Here is a 17334-nt window from a genome sequence, read left to right on the forward strand (position 1 = left end):
TTAGCCATTTTCAGGCTCGGAATGTAGTCTTGGAGCATACTAGCCACGTCCTTGAACCTTCGTAGATATAGCAAAACCCTGGCTTTAAGCTCTAGGGCCTGCTTGAGCCCCAACGAGAGGGCCAAAGCTACGTCAAGAAGGCTTAGTGCTAAGGAAATCTTGCTCTGTTTTTGGGTGGCTATGAGATTACGAGTAGCGTGAGTCATAGTGGGAGGAGGGACGACGTTCCTTTGTTCATCGTTGATGGTGCTTTTGTTCGTCATGTGGGATCGAGCAAAAAATGGAGAGAAAGAGGGTGGTTCTTGGGTTCAGAGGAAACAGAGGGATGGGGACGGAGAAAGATTAAGAGGAAACATATTGATTAGGTGTTCTAAGTTTTCCAAAAGTGTCTATGTGGCAGTTTATCATTGGCTATTGTGAAAATCCGTTTTACACCATCCAATCCCAAGCTTTTCTCATATATATATATATATATATACATCTGTCTCCATCCAATCAAAGATATCCATAGAAGCCCCGGTTTCTTTTTTGAAGCGGCTTTTTGAAAGAAAAGGCCTAGCCTACATAATTTATATATAAATAGCATTACATTAGCTTTTGCTTCCTATAACTTACTTGTCCTATAACTTACTGATGCAGCAAGGGATCGTCAGACCGTACCGCTTTTTAGATGCAAATAGGTGCCCCTTTGACAGCTCCTCTTATTCCATTGGAAAAGTATAGTTATAAGTATAATTGTGTACTAATCTGTATATTAATATAATGTGATTGATCAAAAAGTAAATTTTATTAAAAATAATGTTAATTTAAATTTTAAGTATGAATAAATCAGTATTCGTATACAGATTAGTATACGACTGTATTTATATATAGCAAAACTGACAAGACTAGTCTGGGCCGCCCAACACAGTTTTAACTTTCGAGTAAGAAAGCCCAATTGAGATGTCAGGTCCAAAACCCATATGGGAAGCCCGGGAAAATTTGGGCTTGAAAAAGAATTCAGATTCCGAAATGTGGGCCTAGGCTGAACGGACTAGATGTTTTCCGAGAACAAACCGGAAACAGGTTTTGAGGAATAAATAGCGAAGGATCGCCACGTCTATCAAGGGCATCGGGGTTTCTTGAAGATAGTAACGCAGACGCGATAGCGAAGCGATTTGCTCTGAACAGCGATTACAACAGTTTCAGCCAAAAGTGTGTTCGTTTTCCGTTCGAGTGCAGGAAACTCTCTCCCACGCTGCCTTTTATCTCTTAAGGTTTCCTCTCACGACAACCTTTTTTTTCTTTTTTCCTAATTATTAGGTGTATTTCTGGGTGTGATTTTGGTGATATTTTCAACACAGGAACAATTTTGGGTTCTCTTTCTAGCATGTGGAATCCTGGGATTGTGCCTTCTTGTGTTTGTTTCTGTTTTTTTGTTTACTTGGTGTCTAATCCGCTAATTTAGTTTTACTTGCTTTGTAGCAATCATGGCAGACGATTTTCCCAATGATGTGAAGGAGGAAGTGGCGGATGTAAGTTATTGAATTTATTTCGAACTATTCTGCAACATGCTGAACAATACTATTGGTGAAACAAACCTGTTTAACTGATTTAGATGTACCTAGGCATATTTTATAAACTTTATTTAGGCAACCCTCTTGTGGCATTTATTGACATGTTGGAGAAACCCCCAAGATTGTCTGCCTGTTACAACCCACCTAAGAAAATAGTCCCGGGTTTGGTTGGTAGTTTATTGACGCGAATCACTTCACTGCTAAGTTGTTTCTCCATGACTACAGTTTTGAGTTGTATTTTTTTCCTTGAATGAATCCATGTATTGCAGATTGCCCCGTTTGATCCTACTAAAAAGAAGAAGAAGAAGAAGGTCATAATTCAGGATACTGCTGATGATTCTGTTGAGAATTTGGCTGAGCAGACAGAAAACTTGTCAGGTATCTAAAATTGAATGAATCCTATTTTTTCTGTGCAGTTCCTTAGTTTAATATAGGCAAAAGTATGCCGCTATGTGCGTAACCTAGCTAGAGGCTTAATCTTTTCCTCGCTTGCAGTTTCTGACGGGCTTGAAAGTACTTTCTCTGGTTTGAAAAAGAAAAAGAAGAAGGCAGTAAGTGTTCATGATATCTACATTGAACCTATATGTATCCGTTTGGGTGAATATATACGGCTGGGTGTGTTTTACATGTTGTCACAAAGTAAATCTTGAGTCTTGGGCTTATTGTAGGTTGAAACCAGTTCGTTCAATGATGAGAGTGGAGATGCAGGGGAAGATGTGGAAGGTAATTTTTTGCATTTGCAATATTTGAATAATCTTATGCTAATGTATTAGAACTATATATATTTTATTTCCTTTCCCTTCTAGATCATGCTGGTGAGGATGAGGAAGGAGAAGGAACTGTGCTACAGCCACGTTATCCTTGGGAAGGAAGTGATCGTGATTATGAATATGAGGAGGTATATTGTTTATTTTGATGTTACATGAGCTTTCGTTTGAAGTGCATGTTGTCCTTCTAAGTTTCTATGTTTTACATTTATTCATCAGTTTATTTTTTATTTATTAAGTTTATAGATGCCTCTTATAGGAGCATGTGTTCTCATGAGATGACTATGAATCATTCCTTTCTTTTTTAGGTTTATCGCTGGGTTTTATGTTAAAGTGTTTAGCTTGTGTTACCTAGAAGAAAGTATAAGGGAGCTCAGTATCTTTATAGTTTATGTTGGTGGCACATCAGAATGAACTTGACATTTGTTTATGAATAATTTAGATCCCACTCATGTCATTGATACTGGTGTAACTTGTTAGTGCCTAAGTTCTGCAGTGGCTTGTTCTTGCATGTTGCCAAAGTAGCTTGCTTATGTCTTTTGGTTGCCATCACTTGGATTCTGTCTGCTGTTGCTTGAAACTTATCTCCTTGGGGCCAAAAATCTCTTACTACTATTCTTTTCATTCTTCCATGCGGAATTTTCTGCTCTCCCATAATGGCAAGGCCTCACCAGTTTTTAATCTTAATTTGCTTGAACGCAGCATGTGCTTACATTTTTTATGACAACTAGTTTTGTCATGGCTGCATACTGGTTGATCTAAATTGTATGGCTTGTATCATAACCTTTATCATATTAATCTATTGGAAGATGAGGGTGTCTATTTAGCAGGCTGTTTGCAAGTCCATAATTCTTCTCTGCTTATGTATAATAGGATATTTTTTCTCTTCAGTATTTTTCAGACGATGTTGAGTCCATGTTCATATATTATCATGTCTCATTACTGAATGATTTTTTCTCTTAATGTGTTCAGCTTCTTGGTAGGGTGTTTAACATTCTTCGGGAGAATAATCCTGAGCTGGCAGGAGACAGGCGTAGGACTGTTATGAGGCCTCCCCAAGTTCTTCGTGAGGGCACAAAGAAAACTGTTTTTGTGAATTTCATGGATCTCTGCAAGACGTATGTTTGATTTCCTTTTAAGTATTAACTATTCCTCCCTATTTTAGGAACTCAAATAATTTGTGGTTACGTATTTCTGAATTTTGTTGAATTTACAGATATGCTTCTTGTTACTCATAAAAAAGGGATATGTTCTTGTTAATGGCATTTACATTTTTACTGTGTATGTTCCTAACAATCTTCTTCTTCCTTTGTTCCCAATAATATTTATGTTTGTGTGTGGTGTATATAAAAGGCCACATTCTGGAAAAATATGGCATTTACAAAATTGTTTTTATTATTTACTGTGCCAAGAACACAGTATATGCTCTCCTCAGACACATCTTGACCTTGCTCTAATAATATGCTGCATGGGGAGATTGTTGGCTTTGACTCTTCTCCAATATTTTTCATTTTTCCAGTGTGAATAATTGCCTTACTGGATTTTGACTTGTGTCTATCCAAAGAATTTCTTTAGAACTGTTGGTTTTTCCCAATGCGTTTTGTGTAAAATTTTTGGCTTTTAACTCTTTGGCCTTTTGTCTTCCTTCAAAAAATAAAAAAGAATGCATCGGCAGCCAGACCACGTGATGGCTTTTTTGCTGGCTGAACTGGGGACAAGCGGATCACTAGATGGGCAGCAAAGACTAGTTGTGAAGGGAAGATTTGCTCCCAAGAATTTCGAAGGAATCCTGCGTCGATATATCAGTAAGCATCTCGTGTAGTTGTTTTCTCTGTTATAAACAGTTGGTGTAACTGTTGGTACTGGAGACTGTTATTCTTGCTGCCTTGCTAAGTTGGTATGTACATGGACTGCAATGAGTCTAAAAAAATATGACTGTTAAAATATGATTTAACAGTCTGTCCTTTATATATCCACTGCGTCACACAATACACACAAATTAGAACAGAACACACTCTCATCTTGTCTTGACAAGGTGAAGGAGCTGTCTGTCTCAGGAGATGCCATCCTTTTAGTTTATGCCACCTAACCAATATCTGTTGTTTTTATATTTTATAGCGTTTTGAATTCTTGTTGATGCCAATCCTCTTTTCAGATGAGTATGTTATATGCCTTGGGTGCAAAAGTCCAGACACTATACTTTCAAAGGAGAATCGTCTCTTCTTTCTCCGATGTGAGAAGGTAACTGCTTATCCAATTCTCTCTCTCTCTCTCTCTCTGAAAAAAAAAAAATTCAAAATTACTGATAGCTTTTCTCTAGGAGTGAATAAGAATCTTACTATTAATTATTAATTATTATACTGCAAAGTACTCATGAGGCGGCCTGTGATTATCTGAATATTTGCCTACTTTCTCAGATTGTCTTATACATGATTGAACATGGACTATCCTTTTTCAATTATCCTGTCTTTTATTGGCCACTGGAGAAATCCTTTAAAGGGTCCATATCCTTTGCTGGTGATGTTATTGTTATTTTTATTTCTCTCTTTGCAGTGTGGTTCTGGACGATCTGTTGCTCCCATTAAAGCTGGTTTTGTTGCTCGTGTTGGCCGTAGGACAGCAGGGGCATGATCTGATCCGTTGCCCTTTTTCTAGTTGGTGACTTTGTTGAGTGCCAGTGAGCCAGGTTGTTGAGTTTTGTGTTTGCTGATCTTTATTTTAAGTTGTAGTCAATAATTGTATCTTTTTGTATGTGATTGGGACGGGAAGATGAGTTCTTTTACTGTTTGGTGATATTAGTTTCTACTTCAACCCTCTCACATGGTAACTCTCTCTCTCTCTCTCTCTCTCTCTCTCTCTCTCTCTCTCTCTCTCTCTCTCTCTCTCTCTCTCTCTCTCTCTCTATACTAGACTCCAAATGAAGAAAGATATTCCTTCATCGTAGTATTAATGAATAGATTTGTACTTTATATACAAGTGAAGAATAAGCGGGAAAAATAAATTTAAAATTGACTAAACTAACTAACTAAACTTTCTCTAATACCCTTCCTGCTTGTAATGCCCAGCTTGAAAAATAGAGAAGAAAACAAAGGAAAGCCAAGTGGCTCTGTGAAACAATCGGCAAGTTGGTGGGATGAAACATGAAATGGTCTAATAATTTCAGCTTGAATCTTGTCACAGATGAAATGACAATCGATCTTTATATGTTTTTGCTTTCATGGAAAAAGGGGTTGGTGGCAATGTGAATAGCAACCTTCTTGTTATAATACAATGCAGCAACTTGAGAATGGGGGACCTGTAAGTCATGAAGTAAGGAAATAAGTCTTAATTACAATTTACTTCACAAACAGTAGTGGCCATAGATCTATACTCTACCTTGGTTGAGGATCTAGAAATTGTTGGTTGTTTCTTTGACTTCCATGAAACAAGAGAACTATCAAGAAAGATACAAAAATCAGTAATAGATCTTCTTGTATCACTACATGTAGCCAAATCAAAGTCAGCAAAAGCAGTTAATAAAGAGTGGAATTAGGAGGAAAATGCAACCCTTGACTAGGTAGAGTCTTGATGTATTGTAGTTAGGGGTGTCAAATTGTGTTAACGGATTGTGTCAAAATATGCATATTATACTATATAAGTTAATCTTAATCCGATCTATTAAGCTTATCGTGTCAAAATCTCAAATTCTAATACGACCTATTAACATAACGGGTAGTGTCGTGTTAACCCATTTTGAACTATTAATGAATATTACGAAATAAGTTAACACGATACAATATGACCCGTTTCAAAATGTTTATGTAAATCGATTGAATAGACCCGAAATTAACTTATTTGACCTGATTAAATTTAGTATAATTTTATATAAATATTAAAATCACAATATTTATAAAAATTATAAAAATAATTACAAGTCTAAAATTACAATCCAAATAATAAAAATATCGAAATTAAAATTCTAACAATTTTACTTTTAAGTATAAGAGTATAATTGTAATTTTAACTTTTTTAACGTGTCATAGTAGGTTATAATGGGTCAAAACGGGTTGACCCGTTATCAACCCATTAAGCAATCGTGTTTTAATGGGTCAATCCATTTTGACCTGAACACATTAAGACTAAACTCTAATCTGCTATTATCGTATCGTATTTGTGTTGGGTTAAAGGGTCGTATAACATATTGTCACCCCTAATTATAGTACTCGATAAGCAGGATGTAAATGAGGCTGTCTAGGAGAATTCATGAATTGACCGAGTGTATGAGCAACAAGGTGATATCTGGTTTGGTTATGATAAGGTAAAGTAGCCCAACCACCAAACGTCTATAGGCTGTAGGATCATCTACAAAAGGCCCCTTAGATTGAGAAAGTTTGAGATTTTGTTCCATGGGAGTCTTGACAGGCTTGGAACCCAAATAACCATCGTCTGATAAAATGTCTAAAGCATATTTTCTCTAAGAAAGAGAAAGTCCAGTGTTGTTTCTAGCAACTTTCAATCCCAAAAAGTATTTTAAAGATCCAAGATCTTTAAGTTTAAACTTTTGATCAATAAATGTCTTGAAAGAATTGACAGATTCTATACCATTGCTTGCAATGAAAATATCATCAACATACACCAACAAAGCAATGAAATCAAAACCACGAGATCGAGTAAAGAGAGTAATCAGCCTTTGATTGCATAAAACCATGTTCAATGATGGTAGAAGAGAATTTAACAAACCATTGTCTTGAGGGCTATTTCAAGCCATATAATGACTTATTGAGCTGACATACTCTAGTATCACCTTTATTACCAAATCCTGAAGGTATATAGACTTCTTCTAACAAGTCGCCAAGGAGAAAAACATTATTGACATCTAATTGAATTATATACCATCTTTTAACTGCTGCTATAGTTAAAAGACATTTCACTGTAACCATTTTAACAACTGGACAGAAAGTGTCAAAGTAATCAACACTTTCCTATTGTGTGAAGCCCTTCGCAACCAATCTCACCTTATACCTCTTAAGAGATCTATCAGATCTAAGCTTCACTTTATAGACCCATTTGCATCCAATTGTCTGCTTTCTAGGTGGAAGAGTGGTTAAAGTCCATGTATTGTTATATTCCAAAGCTACAAATTCCTAAGTGTTGAACCCAAGATTTCAAGTTTCATGTGATTATAAATCTACACATGGATTTTGATGATAACAAATGAATTCAAAGAATAAAGGAGTTTCAAGCTCAAGTTATTCACACAATGGAATCAAGCACATCAAAGAACCAAGCATGAGCAAGAAGGAAACAAGTTCACATTAAAGTCATAGAGTAATATTGTAAATCTCTTAAAATTCGAAATTAGGATTAATGCTCAAAATTAATATTTTATCATAAAGCATTAAAATACATTTTCCACATGTGCATGAATATTTTTGAAAATTTTGAAAGATGATTGATTGTCATCTTTTGCATGTGCATGCCTTGATTAAAGGGTTGAACTTTGAAAATATTAAAGATGATTGATTGTCATCTTTCACATGTGCATGTTTTATTTGAATATTTTCAAAAGTGATTGATACTTTTTTAGACTTATACAAAAGGTAGATGATTTTGTTTGAAAAATTTGAAAAGTAAAGTGTGCTCATTTTGTCATATACAAAAAGTAAAAGATTAGGTTTGAATTTTTTGAAAAGGAAAGTGTGCTCATTTTGTCATATGCCAAAAGTAAAAGATTAGGTTTGATTTTTTTTGAAAAAGTGAATGATGTTGTCTTTGACAATTGAAAAAGAAGAACCTTTTATTTGAATTTTTTGAAAAAGTGAATGATGTTGTCTTTGACATGTGAATCTTTTTAAATTTGAATTTTTTAAATTTGAATATGAAGTCTCATATGCCTATAAATAGATCATTTGAGAGCTTCACATTCACAACACCAAGAGCATACAACATTCATTCAAAGCTCTCATTCTTTCTTCTCTAAGTATTGAGCCTTAATCCTTGTTCATTTTGAGAGATATAGTTTGCGCTGTATTGTTCTTATTTCACTCATTGAGGAGTGTTTTCTGATAACCTACCCACTATCAGCTCTTGTATCAGAAAAAGGGTGTATATAACCCTTGTGTGTGTAGAAAGTATTTTACATGGGAAATAGTTGAATCACCACGTGTAAGGTGATTACAAGTGTAGAGGGTGTTCTACACGGATCCTTTGTAGCGGTGTTGTTCAAAGGTGTAATAGGTTTCTATCTCCACCTGAAGGAGGTTGAATAGTGAATTTGGGAATCCTCAAGGGGTAGCTTGAGGCAAGGACGTAGGCAGTGAGGCCGAACCTCGTTAACATACTGAGTTTGCTTCTCTTTTACCCTTACTCTTTATATTTATTGTTATTTCATATTTTGTTTATATTTTATATTATATATTTGATTTATAATTGTTATTTTTTTTAAATGCAACTCAATTCACCCCCCCTCTTGTGTTAGTCATCTGGGCAACACTAAGCCATAACAAGTCTCCAAATGAGGAAACTTAACAACTTCGTGATAATATTGAGGTTCAAATTGGTGGAAATGGCTAAGGCAAATGCTTTGTGGTTATGAACAAATGAGAATATGAAATTAAATTGGAAGGAGGATATTACTTACCTGATAAAGGACCAGAAATATTGATTGGAGAAGAAGAAGAGCAATCCTGTGAATATGCCAAATGGCAATGGTAATCCTGCAAAAAACCAAGTGGCATGTGTACTCTAGAAGATTATCTGGTTGAAGGATTAGAAGGAATGAGAATATTATCAAATTGATTAGGTTTAGGAGAAACAGGTGGAGTGTGTTCAGAAATATCAGGAATGGGTTAAGGAAGAATAAGAGAAGACGCAGTGGGAATATGAGTGAGATTTTTAGACATTGATTGAAAAGGAAAGATTTGTTCATAAAAAACAACATCTCAAGAGACAAAAATTGAATGAGAATCAAGATCATAGAGTTTATGTCCTTTAGTTTCAAGAGGATAGCCAAGAAAATACATCTATGAGCTCGGGGAGCAAATTTGGATCTGTTATGAGCAAGAGTGGAAGCATAGCAAAGTGATCCAAATACTTTGAGATGGTAATATAAAGGTGGTTTGTTGAAGATCAATTCATATGGAGTCTTATTGGCCAACCAAGTAGAAGGAATTCTGTTGATCAAATACACTACAATAAGGATACAATCAGACCAAAAAAATTAAAGAAAGATTTTAAAAAGGAGAGCATGAGCATCATTAAGAATGTGCTGATGCTTCCTTTCAACAACTGAATTTTGTTGAGGAGTAGCTACACATGATAGCTGATGCAAGATTCCTTCAGTTGGGAAAAAAAATGATGCATAGCAAACTCATTGCCATTGCCAGTACGAATGATCTTAATTCTGGAACTGAATTGATTTTCAACCATAGCATTAAAATGTTGTATTAGGACTCGAGGATCAGATTTGGATTTTAATAAGTAAACCCAAATGCTAAAAGAGTAGTCATCTACTATGGTTAGAAAATACTTAAAACCATCTATGGATTGAGACTGAAATGGCTCCCAAATATCACAATGTATAAGTTCAAAAGGACAAGTAGAAGTATTCTGACTATTAGAAGGAAAAGTTAATCTCTTGTGTTGAGTAAGAGGACAAGCATCACAATGTGTAAGATTGTTATTGGGAATAGGAGAAACTATATGAGATAACAATTTCATTCTAAAAAAGGAGGGATGACCCAACCTTTTATGCCAAACATCAAAACTACTATGACTAGAAGAATTAATAGAATGTGAAATAGAAGCAAGATTGAGAGACATCTTTTGAGTCAACAGGATGATCTGGTTGCTGTAGTGAGTATAATCCTTCCTTGACTTTACCGTTCCCAATCATTCTCCAATGGATGAGGTCTTGAATAAAGCAAGCACCACACAAAAAAATTATAGAACAGGAAGAAGAATTGGTGAGCTTACTGACAGATAGAAGATTAAAATGAAAGGAAGGTACACATAGCACATTGTTTAAGACATGAGATGGTGACAAATGAATGGAACCAAATGAGTGACTAGGGCAGAAATTCCATTAGGCAATTTGACAAACAGATTATGAACAGGTTGAGAAGAAGTTAATAGGGAAATAAAATGGAAAATAAGATCCGTAGCACCAGTGTCAGTGATCCAATCATCAGAACCAATAGATGAATTATGAATTTCTTTGATGGAAAACATAGAATGTTGAGAAGGCAAGGTGGAAGAAAATTTACCCGAGAGGTGTTGAAGAGAAGAAGAGGATGTTACATTGGCTATTTGTGATGGAGAAGCATGAGATTCAGAATTGAGAAGAGCAAGAAGCTGTTGGCACTGTTGTGGTGTGAGAGGCGAGGTAGAACTGGAGTCAGATGAGGTAACTTGATGAGATGAAGATGAAGGTTTGGCTTTGGATCGATATCTAGGAGGATATCTATGCAGCTTGAAGCATTTATCAACAGTGTGTCCTGGAATGGCACAATGGGAGCAAACAGGTTTCTCTCGACGATTATACTTGCATTTGGAGTTTTAACACAAGAAGAAAGAGCAGCAGACTGAATGTTTGGGAGTAAAACCGATCCAATCTCATGTTGACGTTCTTCTTGAAGAACAAGGGAGAAAACTTTGTTAATAGGAGGAAGTGGTTTAATAAGAAGGATCTGGCCACAAACGTGAGAGTAGGAATCATTGAGTCCCATCAACAAACGCATCACGTACTTCTGTTGTTGCAAATCTACCAAGGTACGTAAGCCTCCACATGAACAAACAGGTAATGGCCTATAGTTAATCAACTCATCCCATAGGCCTTTCATTTGAGTGAAATAAGAGCTCACAGAGAGGTCATCTTGTGTGAGAGAAGCAATGGCTTTCTGTAGTTGAGAAATTCGTGGTCCATTACTTTGAGAAAATCTTTCTCTAAGATTAGACCACATTTCCATGGCTAACTCTACATATATCACTCTGGCAGCATTCTCTTTAGACAGGGGATTGAGGAGCCAGGATAGGACCATATCATTGCATCTTGTCTAAGAAGAAAACATAGAAGAGGTGTTCGAAGCTGGAGAAATGGAACCATCAATGAAACCAACCTTGTTTTTGGCAGTCAAAGCCATGGGCATGGATCTACGCCATGTATGGTAGTTGTCACCTGTAAGAACTTGAGTGAACAACAGAGACCCTGGACTATCTCCATGATGACGAAAGTAAGGGTTTGAAGCATCTCCGAGAAAAGTCGAAGAAGAAAATACTACTGATACCATATTAAGACTACTAATACCATATTATGACTAGAGTCCAAATGAATAAAGATATTCCTTCAGTGTATTATTAATGAATAGATTTATCGTTTATATACAAGTAAAGAATAAATGGGAAAAATACATTTAAAAAACAAACTAAACTCTCTCTCTCTCTCTCTCTCTCTCTCTCTCTCTCTCTTTCTCTCACCTCATTTCATTGTAAAGAATAGTTCATGGTTGATGGTTGAGCACAAATTTTATTCTTTAAACCGGATGCGGTGAAGTTCAAATAAGAAAACCAACCTATGTATTTGGGGCCTGAAGGGATCATCCTGCCAAAAAGAAAAATAAAGAAAAAAGAATTCCTTTGGTTTGAGAACTTGGGGGAAAATGAGTTGGTTTTCCATTCCATGCAGATGCGCGGGGTACTTTCGAAGTACTTTTGGGGAATGACAAGGAACAAGTCGTTTTGAATGATGTTTGATTATCTTTTGATTACGAAATATGCAAGAGAGCAGCACCCTCTGCTAAACACAATCCAAAGTGCATTTGATGGCAGCTGTTGCTTCAAGTAGAAAGGCAACGAGCTCTGAGGGAGTGGAGAAAAAGGGGCTATGATCACTCTCCAAAGCGAAGACTTTGGACGGAGGCCATCTTTTGATCATAGCATCTTGTTGCTCTGGCTTCAGAACTCGATCCTGCATTGTCTTGATGTATACGCGCGGCACTCCATCAACATCTGGTCCACCTGCAAAACGAGCTCCTCCTACCGCTCGCATTGGTCCCGGCCGCAGCAGCATTGATGCTAAAATGGCGTCCTGATCATGGAGGTCATATTGTTATGTTTATGTGATATATTTTAAGTGGTTTTATGTCACAATTTAAATGGACGGTTACTTAAAATGTGTCACATTAACATATGTGATTGAAGATGATAAAATTTAAAATGAAGAAGACGTACGAGGGAAAGAGTGTTGGGGGAGAATGTACAGAGAGACCTTAGAAATATAGCCGAACAGGAAAATTAATTACTGCTCACCTCTTTAGGGCTCAGATTATACAAAAGTTGGCGTTGAAATTGCACCTTCATTATGATACCGGTCGGAGGCTGATTGGTGCCCAACTTATATTCTTTCTCATAAACATAATTTGGTAAATCTGGACGACCCTGCAAATTTACCACTATTAAAGATAACGATGAATATGCAGGTTGCGTTTCTATATTAACCGATCTTAATATTGTATCCACTTCTTCAATATCTAGAAATTAGGGTCAAGTACTAAAAGGTTTTTTACACATATTTTTTGGGTCCTAAAGGTATGAATTTTATCATATCTCTCATTGGATTTTCAGTTTTTTTTTTTTTTCAATAAAACCCTCTGTTTGTGGCATGCTAGAGGGCAAAGAGTTGGAAATCTAGCCATATGCTTCCTGCTGCATATATACCTGTCGCCATGTCTACCGGGGGAAGCACGAGGAACTTCTACATAGGGTATAACATAAAAGATCAAGAAGAAGAAAAGAAGAAAGAAAAATCACATCTTTGATATCTTGATCCGTAGAGAGACCATGCTGTAACATGCAGGCTGCGACGTAGATGGCCATGTGAATTTTGGGAGCGAACCTGTGAATTGCGTCCGTCAGGCTCAAACCTCCCGAACTATGTCCCACCAATATCACCTGCAGGCAATAAACAAACACAATATATATATATATATATATATTTAGAAGAGACGGTTCATTCTGCAAAATCAGTAGTGTATTTATGTACGTACCTTTTCATCTTGGGGCAATTTGGATAAAAAATCAGCAAGTGGCTGATCATAGTCGTGCAAAGTGAGAACAGTATTGGAATGAGAAGGATGAATACCGGCGCCTTTAAGATCGAGGCAAGTAACCCGGTTGCCGGATGTCTCCATGAGAGACCGGACCTTGTACCAGCACCAGGCTCCATGGCCTAGACCGTGCACTAAAACGAAGTGCAGCCCCCGATTAGTCGCTGTTTCGCTCATCTTTTTTCGGGTTTCTTTTTCTTTCTCCTATGATAGGTGAATGGAAGGTATTAAATTATTAATTGCAAGAGCTAGGAGCTCCTCTTTGGGACGTGGTGCGTCAAACAAGGCTTTACACCGTCCAATGGGAGACTCAATTGGATTCACGTTTTCATCTTGTCGTTTTTCCCTTCTTGGTATAGGTCTCTCTCTATGAAATGAGAAGATCTGTACGGATTCAAAGGTTGGTAGTGTGTCACACCCATTGTGGTGAGACAATATGAAAATAGAATTATATGATAAGAAATGGTTTAGTTATAAAAATATTTCATAAAAATAAACTTAGAAATGATGTAAAGTGATATAATATATAAAATCGTAAAACTATTTTTATTATAAAATAGATTTTAACGTATCGTCATAAATTTGTCCTCCCCTTCTTTTTATACGATAGAATTCATGACTCAAAATTATTTATAGCCGACTAACATGTGGAATTGGAATCCAGGTTTATTCGGATCATCTCCCCCCCATTTCTCCCCCAATTTCTACCAACTTGGCAAATGACTAGTTCTTTTGGCAAGAAATGAAACTCCCTTGATCACCGTCCCCCCTCCCCCCAATTAACTTTTATAATTTTCTCTACACTCCTAGAGCTGAAAAATCCCTGTTCCATTCAAACCATATCCAATTCACCCCTATTGTCCTTATGAGAATCAGAACTCCTTAAAAAAAAAAAATAAAGAACAGGTGGTCTTGTTTGAGTTGGAACTGCCCTCTACTCTTGATTAGGTTGGGGTCATCGTAGCAAGCAGCTGATTTTGGTTTCTTCCATGGCTCTGGTGGAAACAACTCTGATGTTTTACCAGAAAGGAGATGGGTACATATTGATAAATTCTGCGCCAGAATCTGATTATTTCTCAGTCAACAATTATGCAGTTCTACTAAGGAACAGTTAGGAGTGAGGGCCCGAGTGAATCATCTTTTCAGCCTTAAGTTTGTTCTGAATGAATTGATGTTGAGTTGGAAAAATGTGCTATGGTCTTGACCAAAGAAAATAAAGAACAAAAAAAAATGTTCAATGGTAAACAAGGGAGTGCCTGGACTCAACCATCCAGTTCAGACTTGGGTTTCACAACAAAAAGAAGTCAACAAATAATAAAGACCACCAATGGGAAAGATAATGGCCCAGCTCATACATGTCTGTCAACAGAACTTCATGAAATTATGTGAAAGAAAATCGTCATAAACAAGTTACTGTGCTGCAGGCCCCCAGAGAAAGCTACAAACAAGCAACAGAAACTAAAACATTATTCATACGGAATCTACCCCGTTTGCTCGCCAAACTCAGAAGAATTGCCATACAAAGTTCCAGTAAGATTCTGCACCAAAATCACTGCGCTTCAGGTTCAGGTTTCTCTAGAAATGTCTTCTTCAACCAGTTGAAAGGCTGTTACATATTGGGATGAAATTAAAACAAAGTACGGTCAAATTAAGCCCACTGAAAAGAAAATGTGATTATAAACTAACAAGAGAACTAAGGTAAAAATTATCCAATGCATATATGAACTGTAGAGGATCCAATGCAGATATGAGTTGATAGAGGAAAATAAATGTTCTCACAAGAAATAGGACAAGATTACCCTTAAAAGTATCAAGAACAACTAGTGTCCTTGCACATGGATTAAGAAGTAAGAGGAACAAGATCCAGCTAATTTCTCTCTTAACTGACTTGTAGTTACCCCAACGCTTCCAAGTTTCTCTTACATACATTTTTATGTATATATGTATGTATGAAAATCATTAGGCTAGAATTGCCAAATGCATGTCACCAAGGTCAAACAAAAAAGATGCTGCAGTAAACCATGATGACACAGTGCTAATATTGTACATATGCCATTCAAAACGACACCTGTGAGAATCATTTAATCGCGCTGAAATACAAAGACACTTTTCTAAGCACTGGTTTGAGGAGAAAATTTGGAAAAAGACCAGTTACCCCCATCGTATAACATTTATTCAAAAGAAGCTAAGTATAAGATCCATAACTCTCAAGCTCTAATTCAAATATCAGTCCCAACACACTTATAACATCACCATCTAAAGAAAGAAAACGACTTTCACAAGCTCATTAATTAAACTAATATCTCATATAAACCTATATGTAATAATTAAGATTTTAAATTTGACGCAGATTGTTCGTAAAGTAGTTCGTCCAATTGAAATAGTAGCATTAAAATTATTCCAAAAGACTGAACGTCTAAAGACCCAGAAACAAGAATCGAAATCGAGAATACAAATAGAAGTCTATAAAAAAAAAAAAAAATACCGATATTCTTTTGTTGGTTCGATTCAAATTACCAATCGCATCCAATAACGTAGAAATCTAAGGTGTAAAATCGGCGCAATCTTGAACCAAACAAGATCACCAGAACTCGATGAATATTTTTGTTTCATGGCCTGGAAACAATAATCGTGGGAGAGAAGATATACAGAAGGCCAAAATTAGAAAAGTAAAAAGAAAAGGAGGAAGAGGGGATATACGGAACCTGGACAAGCCAAAGAGCAGAGGTGGCGCCGGCGACACCCCACAGGGCGGCAGACTGGATATCGGAAGGCTGGAGCCGAAGTTTAGGATTAAGAAACTTCAAGATGCCTCCCGACCTCGATGCGATTCCACCAGCCATTGTTTCAGAATTTTCTCAATCGAACTCAAACCCTATCTCTCTCCTCTCTCTCTCTCTCTCTCTCTCTGTCTCTCTCTCTGTGTATATATACGAGAAAGAAATGCGCTTTTACCATAAACAAAAACCAAAGACAAATATTAGAGTTGTTAATAGATTATAGATATGTAAAAGATAATTTTGATAAATGTAAAATAAATTTAAATATTGATTATTTTATTTACATAAATTTTTATATTAGAATAGTTATTTTTTCATTATACAATAATAAAATAATATAAAATAAATTTAACTTTAGTTATTAACATTAAATCTCTACATTAGATTATCTATTTATTTATTCTATAGTAATGAGTAAGTAATAATTTAAAAAATATTTAATTTTTTAATTATTAATTTATTTTATTTGATCATATTTTAATTATTAATTTATTTTTTTATCATATTTTACTATTTAATTTAAAAAAACTCACGTGAATATTATGGAAGTAGATGAAAAGAAGCGCTAGTTATAAAAAAATAATAAAATAAACATTTGATATGTACAGTACTTATAAAATTTGGTTTTTGATTTGGATTTACTGTATTTAAAAGCTACTGTAGCTAAGATTTGGCTAATTTGATGTGATATTTTTTTATGTCCTATTAGCTATTTGAAGATAGTTTTTGATGTTTAGATATTTCAATAAGGATGCTATAAGTGGAGGTAAATTTATTTATAAATTAATATGATTCAAATTTATTATAAAACAGATCTAATAAATTACATAAAAATATGTTAGGTTGTGAGTTTATTCTTTATATAATATTTGTCCATATTAATTTTTGGGTAGTGATAGGGTTACCACTCTATTACTACCTGTGACGCCTCCAAATTTCGTTTGGGATCGGACGGACATTTGAAGCGTCAAGACATGCAACACAAGGTTACATGCCCCCGTTCATGACATATAAGATGCAATGTTCCTAACATGCATATAACATTATGCAATATTCGCAGCGGATAATTTTTTTTTTCTTTAGCAATACTATGCACCAAATTGAAAATATCCCAAATACTTAAAATATACTTCATACATAAAGATCCATT

At 35.7% G+C, this 17334-nt stretch overlaps 2 protein-coding genes across 2 annotated transcripts; one reads left to right on the forward strand and one right to left on the reverse strand.

The window, feature by feature from the left end:
• Positions 1-1093: 1093 nt before the first annotated feature.
• Positions 1094-5150, forward strand: LOC122295175 (eukaryotic translation initiation factor 2 subunit beta-like). The gene is made up of 10 exons (XM_043104261.1): positions 1094-1256; positions 1465-1514; positions 1826-1934; positions 2052-2107; positions 2225-2279; positions 2363-2454; positions 3296-3441; positions 3986-4128; positions 4479-4564; positions 4877-5150. The coding sequence occupies exons 2-10, from the start codon at positions 1470-1472 to the stop codon at positions 4952-4954; spliced, it is 810 nt and encodes a 269-aa protein (XP_042960195.1). The 5' UTR covers positions 1094-1256; positions 1465-1469; the 3' UTR covers positions 4955-5150.
• A 6478-nt stretch (positions 5151-11628) lies between these two features.
• On the reverse strand, positions 11629-16357 carry LOC122294895 (methylesterase 17-like). The gene is made up of 5 exons (XM_043103878.1): positions 16110-16357; positions 13345-15010; positions 13109-13249; positions 12608-12736; positions 11629-12386 (listed from the first exon to the last, which is right to left on the reverse strand). The coding sequence occupies exons 2-5, from the start codon at positions 13579-13581 to the stop codon at positions 12096-12098; spliced, it is 798 nt and encodes a 265-aa protein (XP_042959812.1). The 5' UTR covers positions 13582-15010; positions 16110-16357; the 3' UTR covers positions 11629-12095.
• Between the last annotated feature and the right edge of the window lie 977 nt (positions 16358-17334).

The sequence above is a fragment of the Carya illinoinensis genome, chromosome 14 (genome assembly GCF_018687715.1).
Source record: "Carya illinoinensis cultivar Pawnee chromosome 14, C.illinoinensisPawnee_v1, whole genome shotgun sequence".
NCBI classification, from domain to species: domain Eukaryota; kingdom Viridiplantae; phylum Streptophyta; class Magnoliopsida; order Fagales; family Juglandaceae; genus Carya; species Carya illinoinensis.